Here is a 19,079-nt window from a genome sequence, read left to right on the forward strand (position 1 = left end):
TTAGACAACAAAGCATCTTGGAAAAAAAAAAGCACAAAGTGCTGGAGTAACTCAGCAGGTCAGGTAGCATTTCTGTAGAACATGGATAAATGACGTTTCGGGTTGGGACTCTTCTTCCAGCCTGAGAGTCTGAAACCTTAGGTTTTCAATCTGAAACAGGGTCCCTACCTGAATCGTCACCTGTCCATGTTTTCCAGAAATGTAGTCTGATCCGTTGGGTTATTCCAAAACTTTGTGACTTTTTTTTTGCCCAGAATAATTTTTCATTCTCAAATCAAGTCGAGAGTGCTTTATTGTCATTTGTCCCAAAATGGAGGTGAGGAAAGGCCAGAAAAAGTCAGGGCCTGCAACAAATGAACTCGGGAAGGGTGGAGTCCATAATGGCCCATTGGGCAAGATGTGCTAACAAGGGGGATAAAATGATGTGAACAGTGGAACTGGTAGGACAAGGCTGGGAGAGGGGAGAAGAGGAGAGGGGGGAAGAGGAGAGGTACAGAAAGGAAAGCAGGAGTTACTTGAGATTGGAGAAATTATCGTTCATATCGCTGGGTTGTAAGATGTCTAAGGGAAATATGAGGTGCTGTTCCTTCAATTTGCGTGTGGCCTCACTCTGACAATGGAGGAGGCCCAGGACAACAAGGTCAATGGGAATGGGAAGGGAAATCAAAATGTTTGGTAACCGGGAGATTGCGTAGGCCAAGGCGGACTGAACCTTGCAATGAATAGAGAAATAAAAATTCAGCACCTGGAATAACCGTGCATAAATAATGACTACAGCCTCAGCCACGGCTGCATTAGTCTGGGAAATGTTGCTGTCAGCAGGCACTGAGAAAACAAATCCTATCTAACTTGTCTTTAAAGCAATTGCCTGGCAAAATATGCGTTTTCCAATGTCTTTGCACATGCAACATATGTGGCTCTGTGAGGGTCGGTTTCCTGTTGGTACACATGCAGATTTTCATCGGAATTCATTTCCAAGATTTTTAAGCGACCCAATGATTTTACACACAAGGGAAAAAATAAACTGCACCCCCACTGAGCAACTTGCACGGTGTCGGATGAATGTGGATCGGTCGGGTGGACACAACGCTCATGTTGCCCAGCCTCTCTCTCTCTCTCTCTCTCTCTCTCGCTGTAGGATTTATTGGTATTACCTTCATAATCCTGTTGTTCGCGGCTCAATGGAGCTGATGCCTCATTTGTGTAATAGGCTCTAATGACTTCCTTGTAAATGTGTCGCCCTTGTAAGAAGGATCTGTGCCTTCAGTTCCCCGGTGTGCCGTTTCATCCCTCACAGTCACTGATATGTGTGTGTGTGTGTGTGTGTGTGTGTGTGTGTGTGTGTGTGTGTGTGTGTGTGTGTGTGTGTGTGTGTGTGTGTGTGTGTGTGTGTGTGTGTGTGTGTGTGTGTGTGTGTGTGTGTGTGTGTGTGTGTGTGTGTGTGTGTGTGTGTGTGTGTGTGCAAAACGCCACAGACCTTGCTTGGCCCACGCTTTCAAGAACCTTTTAAAAATTCGCCTGGAATTAAATCAGTGAAGTAAAATAAAGGCGCACAGTTTAAACAAAAAAAGAATTGTATAAATTTAATGAACCTGAACTCCCAATTAAACCCCGCCATCTGTTCATCCAGCACAGATCTTTTTTTTCCTCTTGGATGCGAACAGTAGCACTTACAAAACACAAATCTGGCTTATTGCTTCAAAGTTTGCTTTATGGCCGACTTTCACTCGTGCATCAGAGGGTAGATATAACCTCCGGGTCTCTGCGCTGGCCGACTGTTTAATGTTACCTCCAGCTAGACCAACCTAATCATTCATTGTAGTGTTGGAAAATATACCCCCCCCCCCCCCCCCCCCCCCCCCCCGTCTGCGGCAGGGGATTGCTACAAAAGATCCCCTCTCTCTCTCTCTCTCTCTCTCTCTCTCTCTCTCTCTCTCTCTCTCTCTCTCTCTCTCTCTCTCTCTCTCTCTCTCTCTCTCTTTCTCTCTATAGTTTCTGATGGGTGAATGTCACACCGAATGTCCTTCACACTTTTTTAAAAAGCGTTTTGTGTAGTTGCGCCAATGATCTTGCGTGGCAGGAGCCAGGAGGCAGCACGGTTTACAGAGATGATGTTTGCAAGATCGGATCAGCACGGTTGCTTGCTTGCTTGCTGGTCTTTTGAACTGACCTCCCAACATTGGTTGAGTTAGCAGAAAAGGGGAAACCCCTCGGAGCTCAGTAAGAGAAAGAAAAAAGACCAGAGTTGTCCTTGGTGCTGAAATATCCAACTGAATAAAGAGGTCATTGTGTTAAAGTGAAGGCCATTTCACAATTAGTGATCTGCTCAGTCGCTGCTGGGAATGAGACAGGCATGTTTGTAAAAGTTTAAAGCAGATTACGGACATAATTTGGTGATTAACCCTAAGAGTGCTGGCAGGACCAGAGAGAAGGATCTCTGCGTCAACGGACCAGTATTATCCGAGCAGCAAATATAACATGGAATAGTACAACATAGGAACTCGCCTTTTAGCCCATGAAGTCTCTGCCAAATACGATGTCATTAAACTAATCTCCTCTGACTGTACATGACCCATAGCCCTCCTTTCCCTGCATATCCATGTACCTATCTAAAAGCCTCTTAATTGCCTCCACCACCGTACCATCTACTAGGCAACTAAATTAAGTACTTAGAACATGCTTTATGATTTTAAAAGCAATAATTAATTAGTCTTTTCCTTTTTCCTCAAAGTCCTCTGCCTTGTTTCCAGCGGTCAGATTTAAATTATGTTAACCCATAAATTTAACTGCATAATGCTGTTTAGTTCAACATTATGTAAAGATTATTTTTTTCTGGAGGGAAATCTGATAACATCCAAATGTTTCCTGGAGTGATTAACCCTTGTGTGCCTGATGTGATCTCTTCATCAGTTGCACGGGATGACATTGTGGAATGGAACATCATGGAGGGAAATTGGAGCAAATGGAACTGTTTCAGGAACAACTAAGTATCAACACTGCAGTGTGGGACGATACTCCATATAATCCAACTCTTTTGTTTGGAGGGTAATTGGCTTCTGTAAATGGCCCCTCTCGTGTATAATGCGAAACTGCGATAAGATAGAACTAGTACACGGTTGATTGTTGGTCGGTGCGGACTCAGTGGGCTGAGGGGCCTGTTTCTACGCTGTCTCTCTAAACTAAACTAAACTCGGGCAGCCTATGAGGCATTGCTGCCAGGGTCAATGACTGGTAGAGCTGCCACAGCAGTTAAATATTAGTGACGACAGATTGCTGCTACTCATATGCCATGATCTGTTGACTGGTGCAAGGTGTTAAACTGCATCTCAGTCCCCACTGGCAGAATGAAGCTGTTTATTGTGCAGGTACGGCCGTGTGCACTTCATGAGTTTGTCACTTTGAATAGATTTAAATAGCTTCAAACAACCACCTATTGAATGGAAGGTTACCACGTTACGTAGGATGGTGTCTGTGGTTTACACCTGGATTTGTCAATAAACTTGTGCAATCCTCCAGAGGAAACGGAACGAGTAAAGAATCAAGATGTTGATGAGGGCAACATAATTCCATAAAGTAATTTTGCTTGAGCCTATTTAATTCCAAAATATGCATTAGTTTAACTTCAGATAGTGATAAACTCATGGAAGCTGAATATAAAAACCAATGTGATTGGGGACATGAAACATGTTCATTTTCATTTTAGAGTTGCAACATGCAAACAGGCCCTTCTGCCCACTGAGTTCATGCCGACCATCGATAATCCACTCAAACTAGTTCTATATTATCCACTTTCTCATCAACTCCCTACACCCTGAGGGTCATTGACAGAGGCCAATTCACCTACAAATCCACATTTCTTTCGGATTTGGGAGGAAACCGGAGCACCCGGAGAAAACCCACGCAGTCGCCAGGAGAACGTGCAAACTTCACACAAACAGCACCCAAGGTCGGGATTTAACTTGGGTCTCTTGCGCTGTGAGATGGCAGCTCTACCGACTGCGCACAGTACTGAATTCCATTATTAATTCAATTTCCCTCTTGTAGCACGATTCAGTACAAGAGCAACCTGGTGCAATAAACAGCTGACGGTGAGATACCGGCAACATTTTAATCGAGCTTTGAGACCTCAAAGGTGAAGCTTATGGAACGTCAGCAATTTCAGCTTCTCGCTTTGCCAGCCACTTGCTACTCTGACTGATGGACACAGCTCTCCTCTTCTTAGTGCATCAGTGCTGACTCCACCACTTGTGCTGAAGCAGTTTGGCTTGGCACAGACTCGCTCTGCTGAATTAATATTCCTGCAGCTCTTTGGACCAGCTCCCAATGTCCTCTTGTCTTGAATTATGTGGTGATTCTGCCAAGTCTTTCTTAATCCCATATATAATGGGATAATGACAAGATACTGGAAGGAAATAGTCACATAAGGCGCAACAGTATTCAAGACAGTATTGACCTTCCCTGTATTGTGATAGAGCATTCAAAACCAAGATTTAATATATGAATTGATTATAAACTCATTGAGTTATCCAGGAATCTGAAAGGGATTTGCAATGTACTTGCTGAGAGACTGTTTCCTTAGATTGGAAATCCTAGAACTGGAGACACAATTTCAGGATGGGTGGAGGTTATGAATTTTGGATGAAGATGTAGAAAATGCACTGTCAGGATTGTACATTTTGTTATTCTCAAATGGAGGATATCGATACTGAAGCACTGAGGGCACTGGGGGGCAGCACGGTGGAGCAGTGGTAGAGTTGCTGCCTTACAGGACTAGTGGCCCGGGTTTAATCTGGACTATGGGTGCTGTCTGTATGGAGTTTGTACGTTCTGCCCCAGACCATGTGGGTTTTCTCCAGTGCTCCAGTTTCCTCCCACACTCCAAAGACGTACATGTTTGTACACTAATCGGCTTTGGTTGTAAATTGTTCCAAGTGTGTAGGATAGTACTTGTGTATGGGGATTGCTGGTTGGCGCAGACAAAGTGGGCCGAAGGGACTATTTATGCACTGTATCTCGAAACTAAACTAAACTAAAAAAATACTCAAGGCTCAAAGTGGTGGCTTTTCATACAACATGAGCATTGCAGGATAGGAGAATGAGGCACGGGTTTTAGTTCAGAGGCAGAGTGAGTTTAAGGGGCATTGTGACTCCTTCCTGCTTCCATTTCCTGCAGGTATTCAGCACCTGGGATAATCCAGATAAGCAAAACCATGGAGCAGAGCATGATTAGGATGAGGAAAGGCATTCATCCGTCTCCAATGCTCAATTCATTCAGGGCCAAGCTGTTCCCTGATCTCACACCTTCGACACCTCCAACGGGATCCCACTACTGGCCACATCTTCCCATCTCCACATCTTTCTGCTTTCCGCAGAGACCTTTCCCTCTGCAACTCCCTGGTCAACTCGTCCCATCCCACCCAAACCACCCCCTCCTAAGGTACTTTCCCCTGCAACTGCAAGAGATGCAACACCTGTCCCTTTACCTGCCCCCTCGACTCCATCCAAGGACCCCAACATTCCTTCCACGTGAGGCAGAGGTTCACTAGCACTCCTTTGACCTCATCTAATGTATCCGCTGTTCCTGGTGTCAACTCCTGTACATCAGCGAGACCAAGCGCAGACTCGGCGATCGTTTCGCTGAACACCTCCGCTCAGTTCACCTTAACCCACCTGATTTCCCAGTTGCTCAGCACTGTAACTCCCCCTCCCATTCTCAATCTGACTTTTCTGTCCTGGGCCTCCTCCATTGTCAGAGTGAGGCCAAACGTAAATTGGATAACAGTACCTCATATTTCGCTTGGGCAGCTTACATCCCAGCGGTATGAACATTGACTTCTCTAACTTCAATTAGCCCTTGCTTTCCCTCTCCCTCCATCCCCTACCCCCTCCCAGTTCTCCCACCAATCTTATTGACTCCGACTATATTCTATCTCTGTCCTGCCCACTCCCCTGACATCAGTCTGAAGAAGGGTCTCAATCCGAAACGCCACCCATTCCTTCTCTCCAGAGATGCTGCCTGTCCCGCTGAGTTACTCCAGCATTTGTGTCTACCCTGATCTCACACTTTTGCCTTTGGTCTATGCTCCTTGATACCTTCATGCAATTGTACAACATAAAAGGCCATTCGGATGGTCATACCAATGATGGCTCTTTGAAAAGTCCATCCAGATCTGTCCACTGCCCTAGTTACTCCCCATAATCTGATAAATGTATTCATAAAATGCGTTGTAGATATTGTTTGCAAACCTACAGTTTAATGTCATTATTGCTTTCAGAAAGTGGTGCGTGGCTGCTTTCCTGAGCCTCTGCAGGCCACACGATTTGGGTGCTTTTCATGGTGCTGTCCGATATAGAGTGGCAGGAATGGTGATGTTATACTAAATCAAGGTGGTGTGCGGCTTAAAGGGAGACTTGCAATTCGTGTTTTTCTCATCCCTTGTTGTCTTTGATCTGCTTAATGGTAATGGTGGTGAATCTGTAGAATTCTTTGCCACAGAAGGCTGTGGAGGCAAAGTCAGTGGATATATTTAAGGTGGAGATCAATAGATTCTTGATTAGTAAGGGAGAGATAGATAAGCCATGATTGAATTACAGACTAGACTTAATGGATCGAATGGCCTAAATCTACTCACTTACGATCTTATGATTTTATGAAGTCATGGATTTTGGAGCTTTTGTTGAAACCATCCAATGAGTAATTGCAGTGATTTTGTTTTTTGATTATTCACACTAAATTAGGGTTCGGATGAGTAATAATGTGCTGACTCCTTGTTTCTGGATTGTCCCTGGCCTCTTGAGTGTTATTTAAACTGCACTCATCCAGGCCCTGGGCCTGTACTTGTTGGAGTTGATGAGGAGGGAGCTCATTAAAACATACCAAATAGTGATGGGAGAGGATGTTTACATTAGTGAGAGAGTCTAGGACCAGAGGCCATAGCCTCAGAAAAGAAGGACGTACTTTAGAAAGGAGATGAGGAATTTATTTAGTTAAATGTGGTGAATCTGTGGAATTAATTGCCACAGAAGGCTGTGGAGGCCGTCAATGGATATTTTTAAGGTGGAGATTGACAGATTCTTGATTAGTAAGGGTATCAGGGGTTATGGAGAGAAGGCAGGAGAATGGGGTTGAGAGGAAAAGATAGATCAGCCATGATTGAATGGCAGAGTAGACTTGATGGGCCGAATGGCCTAATTCTGCTCCTATGATTTATGAATTTATGAAATAGAGATTATTCCATCACATTCATTGTTTAAAGCTCTGGGAAGACTGGAGTTGAGTTACTTTCTGCTGGGTATCCACCTTCTCTACTGCTGTTGTAGATGTGTCAAGTGATGTTCTGGTCAAGGTTGAACTCAGGGTAGAAATGGTAAGGTCTATGGTAAATGTAACACAGCACATAAGTTGGAGGTGCTTATAGTGTCCTTTGTTGGACGATAGTGCTGCCTTGCACTTCCTTTCTGGTCAGATGAGTTTTGCAACAATGGACACTAAGAATAGTATTGACGTTGCATGATGCACCATAAGCATGTGTTTATTATTTGCAGCATAATTAGGGTTCTGTTGCGGGATGTAATTCAACATCGATTTGCACCCATGTGTTTGGTGGTGTCGGTTTTCGAAGAGCTTTGCTTCCACTCTAGAAGCTGCATACGGCCAGCCGTATTGGTTATTAATGGAATTATAGCTTGGTTTTAGTTCCAAGCTGATCAGGATGTACAACATTCATGGTACAATAACTGTCTTCACCCAATGACCCCAGCTATGGGGTACTATGGTTTATAGTGAAATTTGGAAGGTTAAGTGTCCAGGAAGGTTATTGCCTCCTTTCCAAACCCTTCCTTCTTCCTGGCAGGCCTAATTTTTAAGGACAGAAACATGCTGACGTGTTTAAGGATCAATTACGCGTAGTCTGATCTTGTGCAGGCTGCTGTTAAGTTGACGGAGCCTTTGGTCTGCGTTCCATGTGTACGCCATGAACTGAGGTTACAGTAAAATTCTCTCATTTGAGATGACTCGAGGATTCCAGATAAGTACGTTGAGCTAACAAGAAGCCAAAAGCTGGTGTTGTGCGGCTAAAAGTGTCCTTGTGCCAATAGACTGCAACTGCGGCATGCAAATATGAAGTGGCTTTGGGAAGGAATTGGTCAGCTTTTTAATGAGCGTGCTGCTTTTTTCTAGTGCAAAATGGAGCAATTTGTGTTTTACCTTCTCTCGCACGAGTCGACAGGGTCCCGTTTTTGGTATGATGGCTGGATTCAGTACAATAAGGTTTTACGTGAGGTGATTTTCACTCTTTCAGTCCATGTTCCTTCAGCAGCTTAGGAAGGAGGAGTGTTTTGATGCAGCGTATGTGTTTCGTGCTTGAGATTTACTAGAAGGCAAAAAATGTTTTTTTTAATTTTTGCCTGAGCCAAGCTCTGCCGCATCACACTGGTATTGGCGCTGGGGTCACTGAGAGCTGACGCCTCACCTGCCAGGCTGGGCCAACGCAAGATAATTGGCAGTGCAGTGACGTGGGCAAAGTATATTTAAACCGAAGGGAAAAAAGGCAGAAGACTTGGTGTTGTTTTAAGAACCAGAGGAGCAGCTTCTGGCTGGAGCTGACTGCAGCAAAGTTAGGGGAAAGTCTCCCATTGGCGAGCACAAGATATCTTCATTTCTCGAAGCTTTTAAAAAAAATTAAAAAATGCGCACCTTCCCAGGTAAGGCGGGTGTAGTGAGATGTGGTGGGCTCCTTAATGTTAACTGAACAAATGTAACAAGTTTAATATCACTGAAATAATGAAGTTGTTGTATCGGTGCGGATGAGCTCTGATGTTGAGGAATCTGGCGCCTCACTACTGAAGGGAGATGAATCATTTATTTTCCCTGAGCAGTTAAAGACTTAGTCGTGAGTAACTAACTACTGGCGTGCAAGAAAATAAAAAATAAAAACCTTATGCGTATCGCCTGAGAATTGACTTTGTGCTTCCAGAAGTAAGTTGAACGATTTATTCCTTATGGCATGTGTTACATTGTGGATTTTAATATCTTGTAAGTGAATGTTTCCTAAAATGGAATTACATTGGCGACATCCACTATTAACTATGAAAGTGAAAGTAATAAAAATAGAGTGTCTTACAATGGTGCAGCACAGATGTAGTTTGAAGCCATGGTAAGCTTTAAATAAAATCATGGGGCCAATTCCTTGGAGGACTTCATATTATCAATGACTTTCTAATGATTATTATCCAAATTGTTAACTTATGCTTTGGTCTGTGCGTGTGCACGTGTTTTCCTTTTGCGGTACAGTGGTGCAGCTTGTACGGCTGCTGCTTCACAGCTCCATTGACCCGGGTTCAATCTTGATCGAGGGCGCTGTCTGTGTGGAGTTTGCATATGTATTTCCTCCAGGTGCTCCGGTTTCCTCCCAAATCCTCAAAATGTGCACGTTAGTAAGTTAATTGGCTGCAGTATATTGCCCCTGGTATGCGTAGAGTGGATGAGAAAATGGGATAATATAGAGTGTGTGAATGGGTGATCGATGGTTGGCATGGACTCAATGGGCCAAATGGTTTGTTTCCATTCTGTTTCCCTCTCCCTCTTCCTCTCCCGCTCCCTCTCCCCCTCCCCCCTGTGGTTTATGAGAATATTCTGGACCTGGAGCTGGAGCAATGCTTCCAGCAGAGGATTCTACTCAATTAGAAAAATTAAATTGAGTTACTATCCCTGAAGCAAAAGGATCACAGAGTATTGGGAAGAAACAGTGGGGAGGGTCAAGAATTCATTTTTTAGCTGATTAAAATTGGCAATCTATTTTCTGAGGCCATCTGATTCGAATGTATTAGCAAGCTTGAGGATTCTTTCACTTACCGGCTGATGAGATTGCCCTCCTTTGTTCTTATGCTGATAGTTAAAAGTAATTACTTTAAAATAAATAGATATGAAAACCTTCTCTGTGATCACAACCAAAAACAACATACTGTCGATATTGGTAATCTCAAAATAAAAGCAGACAATGTTGTGAATACTCAGCAGGTCAGGCAGTAGTTGAGGAATAAGAAGCAGAATTAATATTTCTGCTCAACGACCTTTCATCACATCTGGATTAAGCGAGAGATTTAAAAGCTTTAAGAATCAGAGAAAGTGAGGTGGAAAAGAGGGAACATGAGGAAATTTGCATCTTTGCATCTTTTGATAAGAAGACAAAATGCAGATAGTGAAGATCAAGCAAATAGGAACATCAAGAAACACTGGGAAATTCCTGCAGATTGATCAGGAAAGACAAGAGATGCACCTTGAGTCTGGATGGGTCCGGACACAAAATGTTGCCTATCCATGTCCTCCAGAGATTCTGCCTGACTCGCTGAGTTACTCCAGAAGTTACGTCTTTTGTTTTGTAAACCAGCATCTGCAATTCCTGTATCAACATATAAAATATCTGTGTGATATTGATTGATCTGGTTCATTCTGTGTGATATTGATTGATCTGGTTCACCCACTTAGCTAATTAGAAGGGGCTCCAATTTGGGTCTATGATAGCTGAGCACCAGTTACCAAAGTTATCATGCAAATTGTACATAGAACATACCTTTGAAAGTAAAATATGTAAATCTCATCAAATAATTATCTTGATTTTTGTATGAAAATGTTTGCCGGATTTTCAGTCAGATCCTCTCTATGACATTGGCAGTCACTATCCTCAGCAGTGGCTGCCAATGTCATTCCATGGCTTCATTTTGTATGAGATATCCTATGCTAATACTGCTTCAGTTATCCAAGTACTTTTGGGGGTCCATTTTGTGTCTTGAATCCTTGTGGCTGTGGGTACCTTTTGTGACTACCATTTGGCGTGTGGAACCTCATGGAGTGACTATTGCAGAAATCAATGCATCTAATTGGGCAACATTTATGTGTTATTAATTGAAATGGATAATGAATTGTATGAACTGAGTACAACATGCTCCACTATAGAATGATAAGTCATTCTGTGCTGCATCTCCCAATGCACCAATTTGACTCTCCCATTTGATGTTTGGACAGTAAGATTATTTGATTATGTCAGAGCCTGGCACATTTGCTAACATATCTGTGCAAGGTCGCGTTTTCACCCTGTGTTTACTTTTAGTTTAGAGATACAGCGGGGAAACAGGTTCTTCAGCCCAATGAGTTGAAGAACATTTTTTTGACTAGTACAGGTGTCAGAGATTATGAGGAGAAAGCAGAGAATGGGGTTAGGAGGGAGAGATAGATCAGCCATGATTGAATGACGGAGTACACTTGATGGGCCAAATGGACACTAGTTCTGTTATCCAAGTTTTGCATCCAACATACCAGGGGTGTTTTATAGAAGTCAATAAACCTACAAACCAGCATGTTTTTGGATGCATTTTTCTTGCTACACATGACAATAACAAACTAAGATTCAGCAATTGAGATGTGTGCTGTCCGTACAATCTTTAACCTTGGTTGTTTTCCCATTTGCAGCTACCACATCTCCCACGCCTTGGTCGGGCCACGCAAGGCCATGCAACGAAAGCAATCGCCACTACTGTGTGAACGGGGGACAGTGTTTCGTTATCGATGGTATTAATAAGCTCTCCTGCAAGTAAGTGGATCCAATCTTTTATTCATCCTCTTCTTTCCGCGAGTCCGTATTGTTGTGGCCTCTTGCGTTATTACCAGTCACGCAAGGACAGTCGCGAGCGATTGCTCTTGGGCGGTAGACTTGTAATCCCCCATACACCAACCACCAGAGTGTGAGCAGCATTGGAACTGCAGGCCCAAGGATCCATTTAGTTCACCGTCTGCCAACCCTGCGGTCAGGAAATTCAACAATTACATTGTTGTTGGCACTCATGCAATCTATCTCGATTAATTAGCCTGCACCAAATCTATGTGTGACCCGAGGGAACTCCCATGGTGATAGAAAGCTTTGGGATTAGTTTGTACAAAATTGCATGCCACTTCAAGCATGCTCTACTTAACACTTGTAATATCTCAAATTGCTCACAGCTGCTGGGACCAGACCCGTACGGGTGACTTCCATCACCGTTTCAAGATTGTAGCAATTGAAATCTTCTTCAAAAATGACCATCCAACATCTAGTTGAATCAGATAACATCAAATTAGTTTACAAAGCTGTATTGCTGCATTGACATACTGGGTTTATGTATTTTAACACATATTGTACAGCTAAATCTAATAAACTGATGTTAATTTGGCACGGTTCACTCATTCCCTTTAAAATCCTTTCAAAACAACTGACACATTTATATTCAGGATTTAAATGGCTGACTTGACGATGAATGAATGTCCTAAGATAACCATTCTGCCCTTTGAACCACTTAATGGGAATGATTTGTACTTTCAGGGTACCCACTTTTAGCTCTCAATTGAAATGCAATGTGTCAAAATCATAGTTTACAGGGTGAAAATTGTTTGACTGAAATTGTAACCAGTGAAACACATTCAGTATTTTTGACTGTAAGGGTCATTTTCAGCTTTGTTTTATTAGTTGCTTCATTCTCCCACTTAAAACACGCTGCTTATTTAATAGAACATTGGGTGCCTCCTTTACTGTGGTAGAGAGCAAGGCTCTGTTCTTTGTCACACACGCACTCATTGCACACACACTCGTACGCGCACACAGTCGTATGCGCACACACTCGTACGCACACACACTCATAAGCGCACACACACGCATAGGCACACACATTCATACGCATACACATACGCACAAACACATTTGTACGCACGCCTACTCGTACGCACGCACATTCATATGTGCACACACTCATACGTGGACACGCTCATTGGCACCGATGCTCACAGGCACACACACTCACTGGCACACACACTCATGGACACACACATACGCATACACACATATGCATACACATACACAATCATGTGAATATATATACACATGCACATGCACACCCTTATACGTACATGGGGATTTATCAGCCTTCAGTCACATCAGTCTACCCAACACCATTTCCTGACTAATATGAATTTCCTTCAGTTCCTATGTCACCCGCTGTCCCCTAGTACATCTGGGAGATTGTTTGTGTCTTCCTTAGTGAAGACAGAACCAAAGTACCTGTTCAACTCATCTGCCTTTTCCTTGTTCCCCATAATAAATTCACCTGTTTCTATCTTCAAGGGACCCATAACATGTCAAGAGTAGGAAAATTGAGAACAAAAGGACATAGGTTTAAGGTTAGGGGGAAAAGATTTAATAGGAACATGAGGAGTAACATTTTTATACAAAGGGTGGTGGGTGTATGGAACGAGCTGTCAGATTAGTTAAGGCAGGTACTATGGCAACATTTAAGAAACATTTAGCCAGGTACATGGATAGGATGGGTTTAGAGGGATATGGGCCAAAGAGGTGGGACTAGTTGGTTGGTGTGGGCAAGTTGGGCAGAAGGGGCTGCGGTATGACTCTATGCCATTTCTCCTTCCATTTTCCCTTTCAATCACCCATCAATCTAAGACTACCCTGCACACTTTCAATAACCACCAATCTTCAAATCATCTGCAAATGTATTAGTCTGCCTCCTACACACACATCTTGACCATTCCAATTCATCTTATTGACTGTACCATAGCTAACACTGCTTCTGTAGAATACCTCCTTTATGTTATCATCAACAGTATCCAGCAGTTTGACTTGATTCAAAGATTAACATTGGATAATGATAAGTGGTTGGTTTAGTGGAATGCTTAGGTGAGAAGTCGATTTAGTCAATTTCCAATTGTCATTTGCAAAGGAGGCTACACAATAAGTTAACTTTGACAATTTTGCTTAATTCACAATCCACCCTCACACTTCTGCCTTGAAAAGTGCAAAAGGAGTGCTTACATTTCATTTCTATGGAGCTAAATATAGCTAAATATTAGGATCATATCTCACTGGTATGGAAAGAATGACAACATTCACTGCATTTTCATTGGGGTGTTCAAGTCCCAGAGTTTCGTTAGATTATGCCAACATACAGACACACATGTATACATTCTCACACACTCACTCACACACTCACACTCATTCTCACACATACTCTCACACACATACGCTAGCAAACACATAAACACACTCACGAACATGCACACACTAACACTTGCACACACATGCATGCACGCATACACTAACAAACACACACTGACACACATGGCCATCCACTGACGCACACGCACACACACAAACACACACACACACACACGCGCGCGCACACACACGCACACACACACACACACACAGTGAAAATAAAAGAGATTCCAGTAGCTGGCTGTATTGAAGGTTCTTTCCACATTGGGTTTAGCTTTCTTGAGGAAAACATTAAAGTGTTGCAGAGACTCAGCGGTCAGGCAGCTTCTGTGGAGGGAATGGACAGGCAATGTTTCAGGTCGGGACCCTTCTCAGACTGATTTGAGTAGGGGGAGAAAAAGCCACAAAATGGCGAAGACAAGTGCTGAGGAAAGCGGCCAAACTTTTTATTTCTGATCCCTGCCTGCATTGCTCATTCTGGAATTCACCTCACACAGGTCTGTGACAATTAGAAATCAAAGATTTATCACATGATACAAGTCATAAATTGTAAGATAAATGTGGAATAGCACCAAGACTATTTGAAAGTGAAACTCCACGCTGTGTGTAGCCCAAATGCAAATGAGGGCAGACAAAGTACTGGAGACGGTGGTGGTGCTGCACTAGAAACTCAGCGAGTCAGCAAGAAAATGATAAATCCCATATTTTTTCCCCAGAGATGCTGCCTGACCCGCTGAGTTACTCCAGCAATGTGTGTCTATCTTCGGTATAAAGAAGCATTTGCAGTTCTTTCCCACACAGTAAACAAGGGCAAATGTGTGTTAGAATTAAGCTGCAGCCAGAGCTGATTATGTACCACAGGAGGAGCAATACAATTATTATTCAGTCCAATTTTAGTGTAACATTTGAAACATTTAATAAATCTCAAAAATATATTTTATTAAATCTCATATTTAAAAAACAGATTTTTCAATAAATTTCCATCCCCTGGTTAGTGCACTGTAAATTGTAGAACAGCAGTTAGCCTCCATGGCTGTTATAAGCATTTGGAGTAAAATCGGATGCAGATGTACTGCTTGGCTTAAAGCTCAGTTGAAGTAATATTCACAGGCACATCCAGCAATCAATTTGAGTGTTCCCATGTAATAACTAATGTTGCATTGACACAGAATAGCAACTGGTCATAGTAGCGGTAATGACAATTATATTTACATATAATGATTTTCGACTCACCGATGGACATACTAGTCTGAAAATGCCCAATCTCGTCTGATCTTTGAAGCTAAACAGGCTCAGGCCTGGATTGTACATTGATGGGAGACCGCCTGCATTCCCTCACTCTCATTTCTCTCTTGGGTGGCACGGTGGCGCAGCAGTAGAGTTGCTGCCATACAGCGTTAGAGACCCGGGTTACATGCTGACTACAAGTGCTGTCTGCATGGAGTTTGTACGTTCTCCCTATGACCACATGGGTTTCTCCCGGGCGCTCCAGTTTCCTCCCACACTCCAAAGACGTACAAGTTTGTTAGTTAATTTGGTTTCGGTAAAAAATTGTAAGTTGTCCCTAGTCTGTAGGGTATGGGGATCGCTGGTCGGCACGGACTCGGTGGGCCAAAGGGTCTGTTTCTGCGATGTATCACTAAACTAAACTAAATTCCTCTCCACCCTGGTGTAAGTGAGCTGGTTGGTACTGGAAACAGAGCCTTGGGGTTTGTATATTCACAAGCCTCAAAATAAGGTACGCTTTATGGCATTCAAGTCAAACAATGAGTCTGAGGAAGGGTCCCGACCCGAAATATTGTCTGTCCCCCCCCCCCCCCCCCCCCCCCAGTTGCTGCCTTACCCGCTGAGTTCCTCCAACACAATGCGTTTTGCTCAAGAAATCTGAACTTAATGTGAGACACACCCTCCAATACAGATAGAGTACCGGGAAGTTGTGGTCCTATCATTGCATTTAGCAGAGGAAACATAAAACACAAATATTAAAAAATCTAATCACATAAGGTTACCAGTGGTGCAGTGAAATGGGTATTACAGTCACGCTAACACATGTTATAATGAAGTTGGAACACTATAAATACACAAGTCCATCGCCAAGAAATATTGTGCTTCGAGAATGATTCCTTCTGGATCAGTAGGACAATTTTCCAGATTCAGTCAGCTGCAGTCAGTTTTGCTTTCAAAAGCAATTTTATTCCAAAGATAAAAAGACAGAAATGATCTCGATGAGTTCTGTGCTTTTTGAAAGAGGCTTAGCAGTAAATTGTGGGGCTGAAAGCATGGAGGGAGAAAAACACACTTGGAAGGAACCCAATTTTCCCGACACATCACATTTACCAGAAAACAAATTGTGTTCACTGGCCAGGATTACTGTCGATGCGAAAATTGCACCTTGTGAGCCTTTACCTATTTAATCATCTTACTGATTGGCAGAGTTAGATATTAATGTTCCCCGCGTTACTTACATTCAATATTCCTCAATATTTAAAATTTGTAATGACAGCTCACTGATGCTAGGCTTTCCTGCCATTAAGAGTCTGGACCTAGCTACGCTGTTGGCTTATTTTTGTTTTATGGGATGTTTTGATATGGTCGATTGGTAGCAGATGCCATTTTGATTTAACAGCTTGCAAGACGCATCCAAGCAAATATTTATTAAGTAACAAATTGGCTGTAAAGTTTATGGTGACAGATAGAACTTGAACCACTGGTTCCTTGGGTATAAATAAAAGCGGGGGCATTATGGAATGGCCTTTCATTAACTTTCCCAAGTATACGCTGCAATTCTTTGCCATAAAAATTTTAATTGATTTCAGAATGTTAGAGCAGTGACTGCTGAATTATAGATAAAACTTAAAACAATAAATCAGGCCATCTGCATTCTACACACTTTTATTCACTCTGGGCCGTTTATGTCCATAAGCTTTTGTGAAGGATTGGAAATTGAACGTTCCTGCTAAACTATGAAGTTCTAACTGGGTTTGTTAACAGCGTTGACACCCGAATGGCAATGTTATTGTGCTCACTGTTGAAAATGAACTTCATGAAAACTGCCGTTATTGTCAAAGTAGATAAAAGGATTACCCATTGGATTCTGGCTGCCAAACTGACTGATTTCACCAAGAAACTCTCCCTGATGTTGGTTTATCTGTTAATGCCACTGGTTGTGTTCTTTTTAACCGTGCGCATAAAGCTGCCGAGTAGACTTGTTCTGTTTGTTTATGTCCCATTTCTACCCTCCAGGTGCGAAAGCGGATTCACTGGAGAGAGATGTGCAGAGACTTTACCCATGAGGGTCTTTATACCTGAACGTATGTGAAGATATAATCATGTCTGGGTCTTTATTCTCTCCCTTACAGCTCAAAAAAAAAAATCCTTGGTGTTGTCACTGATCTAAAAGAAATATATGTTACAAAATATGGCATTTTATAATTTGGATGATTACTGAAAATGTAACCAAGCACAACACAACCTGTACTGTCTGCTCTCTACATGATGTTTTATGCACAGTGCCTTTTACTTTGAGAAGCAGTGCAGTAGAGATTCATGTGCTTGGCAATCCCTGGGTTGAATTTACAGCCATTGAGATCCTCACCTCACCCCCACTGCCACCATTTTTTAATGATTTAAGAAAGGCATCGAACAATTCACAGAATGGTGGACTTTCTTTGGTAAGGAAGTAAAAGTTGAACGATATATCCTGAATTCACAAGAGATCACTATGAAAAATATCCAAATGAAACTAAAACTGAGAATTATTTCTAAATTGTCCAAACTACAACTCCAGCATTTGGAAGTATTAATCAGATGCAGAAATCTTCAGAACTAATGAACTTTTTTACTGTTTAATATTCACCAGTGTAAAACTAATTGGCCCTCTTGTTTAACTTTGATTTGATTCTGATATACATTTCCAAGAACAGTTGAGAGATGGATTTTCATGGCTTGTAAATGCACCCGTGGGATAAAATAAGTTTTTTGATGTTTTGTAGTAACGATTATTGAATTTACTGGGGATGATAATTTTAGATCAAACAATGACCACACCAAGGTGATGAGGCCTTGTGCCGTTAATGGCTCTATCCTGATAATTACTTATCTATTCTTTCCTCTCTTTTTCTCTTATTTTGTTTGTCTCGTCAGGTGTCCAAATGAGTTTACTGGTGATCGCTGTCAAAACTACGTAATGGCCAGTTTCTACAGTACGTCCACTTCTGTCTTTCCCTGTTTTGAAGCATGCTTAGTCACACTGTTGATTCTTGCTATTGGTGTTGCCGCTAATGCTGTTATTGTCATGGTGTTGCTGTTGTTGTTGCTGTTGTTGTTGCTGTTGCTGCTGCTGCTGCTGCTGCTGCTGCTGCTATTTCCCCTTAATCACAAATTTTCATCTTCACTCTGATGGTTTCCCTTCCACGGGGAGAGAGGAAAAGGCGCAGGCTGAAGGATTAGAATGTTTGTGACTCCTTCATGAAGAAGAGTTCTATCAGATTTTCCTGACCTCTTACTTGGAGAGAAGGGATTGGGAAGGTGGTGGAGTAGGGGAGTGTAGTGTAAGGAGCGGTTTACTAAATACTCATGGGCTCATATCAAAGGGTAAAGGACCGTAGCAACAGATGATATGTGGGGAATTGAACACCACAGTAAAGACAGAGACAGAAATGGCTGTGGATACAATGGATGTTAAGAAATGATGGCATGCTAAATGACAATGTCTTTCTCTGTACCATCGGCACAGCAGCTTAGCTACAGATTTGTGACTCCCCATTTAAAACACACAATGATGACTGATAGACGAGTGAAAGAACATTTTCTATGACATTATAAATTACCTCAGGACCTCTTGTTCAGAGCCAGCTCAATCAATACAAGCCAAACATGCGTTTGAGTAAAATGTAGTTTCTACCCAGCTGAGGAACGGCAGGGATCAAAGAGAGGAATGTGGCATTGGCGGCAGTGTGCTTTGTCACCATGGCTTTCTGTAAAGGGCTGGAGTTTGACACAGGCAAGCTACAATGAAGAGATGAAAGAAGGGGTTTGGGAGAGAAG

General features: G+C 42.5%; 1 protein-coding gene across 7 annotated transcripts in view; it reads left to right on the forward strand.

The window, feature by feature from the left end:
• Positions 1–19,079, forward strand: part of nrg1 (neuregulin 1) — a 619,668-nt gene that overhangs the window by 565,397 nt on the left and 35,192 nt on the right. For 4 of the 7 annotated variants that reach the window (XM_055642174.1, XM_055642154.1, XM_055642130.1 and 1 more), the window contains 2 exons: positions 11,468–11,588; positions 18,177–18,235. In XM_055642174.1, the coding sequence (XP_055498149.1) occupies positions 11,468–11,588; positions 18,177–18,235 (180 nt within the window). Of the gene's footprint in view, positions 1–8,477; positions 8,704–11,467; positions 11,589–17,276; positions 17,345–18,176; positions 18,236–19,079 lie in introns of those variants that run through there. The other 3 variants (XM_055642164.1, XM_055642137.1, XM_055642183.1) reach the window with 2 other exon arrangements.

This window comes from Leucoraja erinacea, chromosome 1 (genome assembly GCF_028641065.1).
Source record: "Leucoraja erinacea ecotype New England chromosome 1, Leri_hhj_1, whole genome shotgun sequence".
In the NCBI taxonomy this organism is placed as follows: Eukaryota; Metazoa; Chordata; class Chondrichthyes; order Rajiformes; family Rajidae; genus Leucoraja; species Leucoraja erinaceus.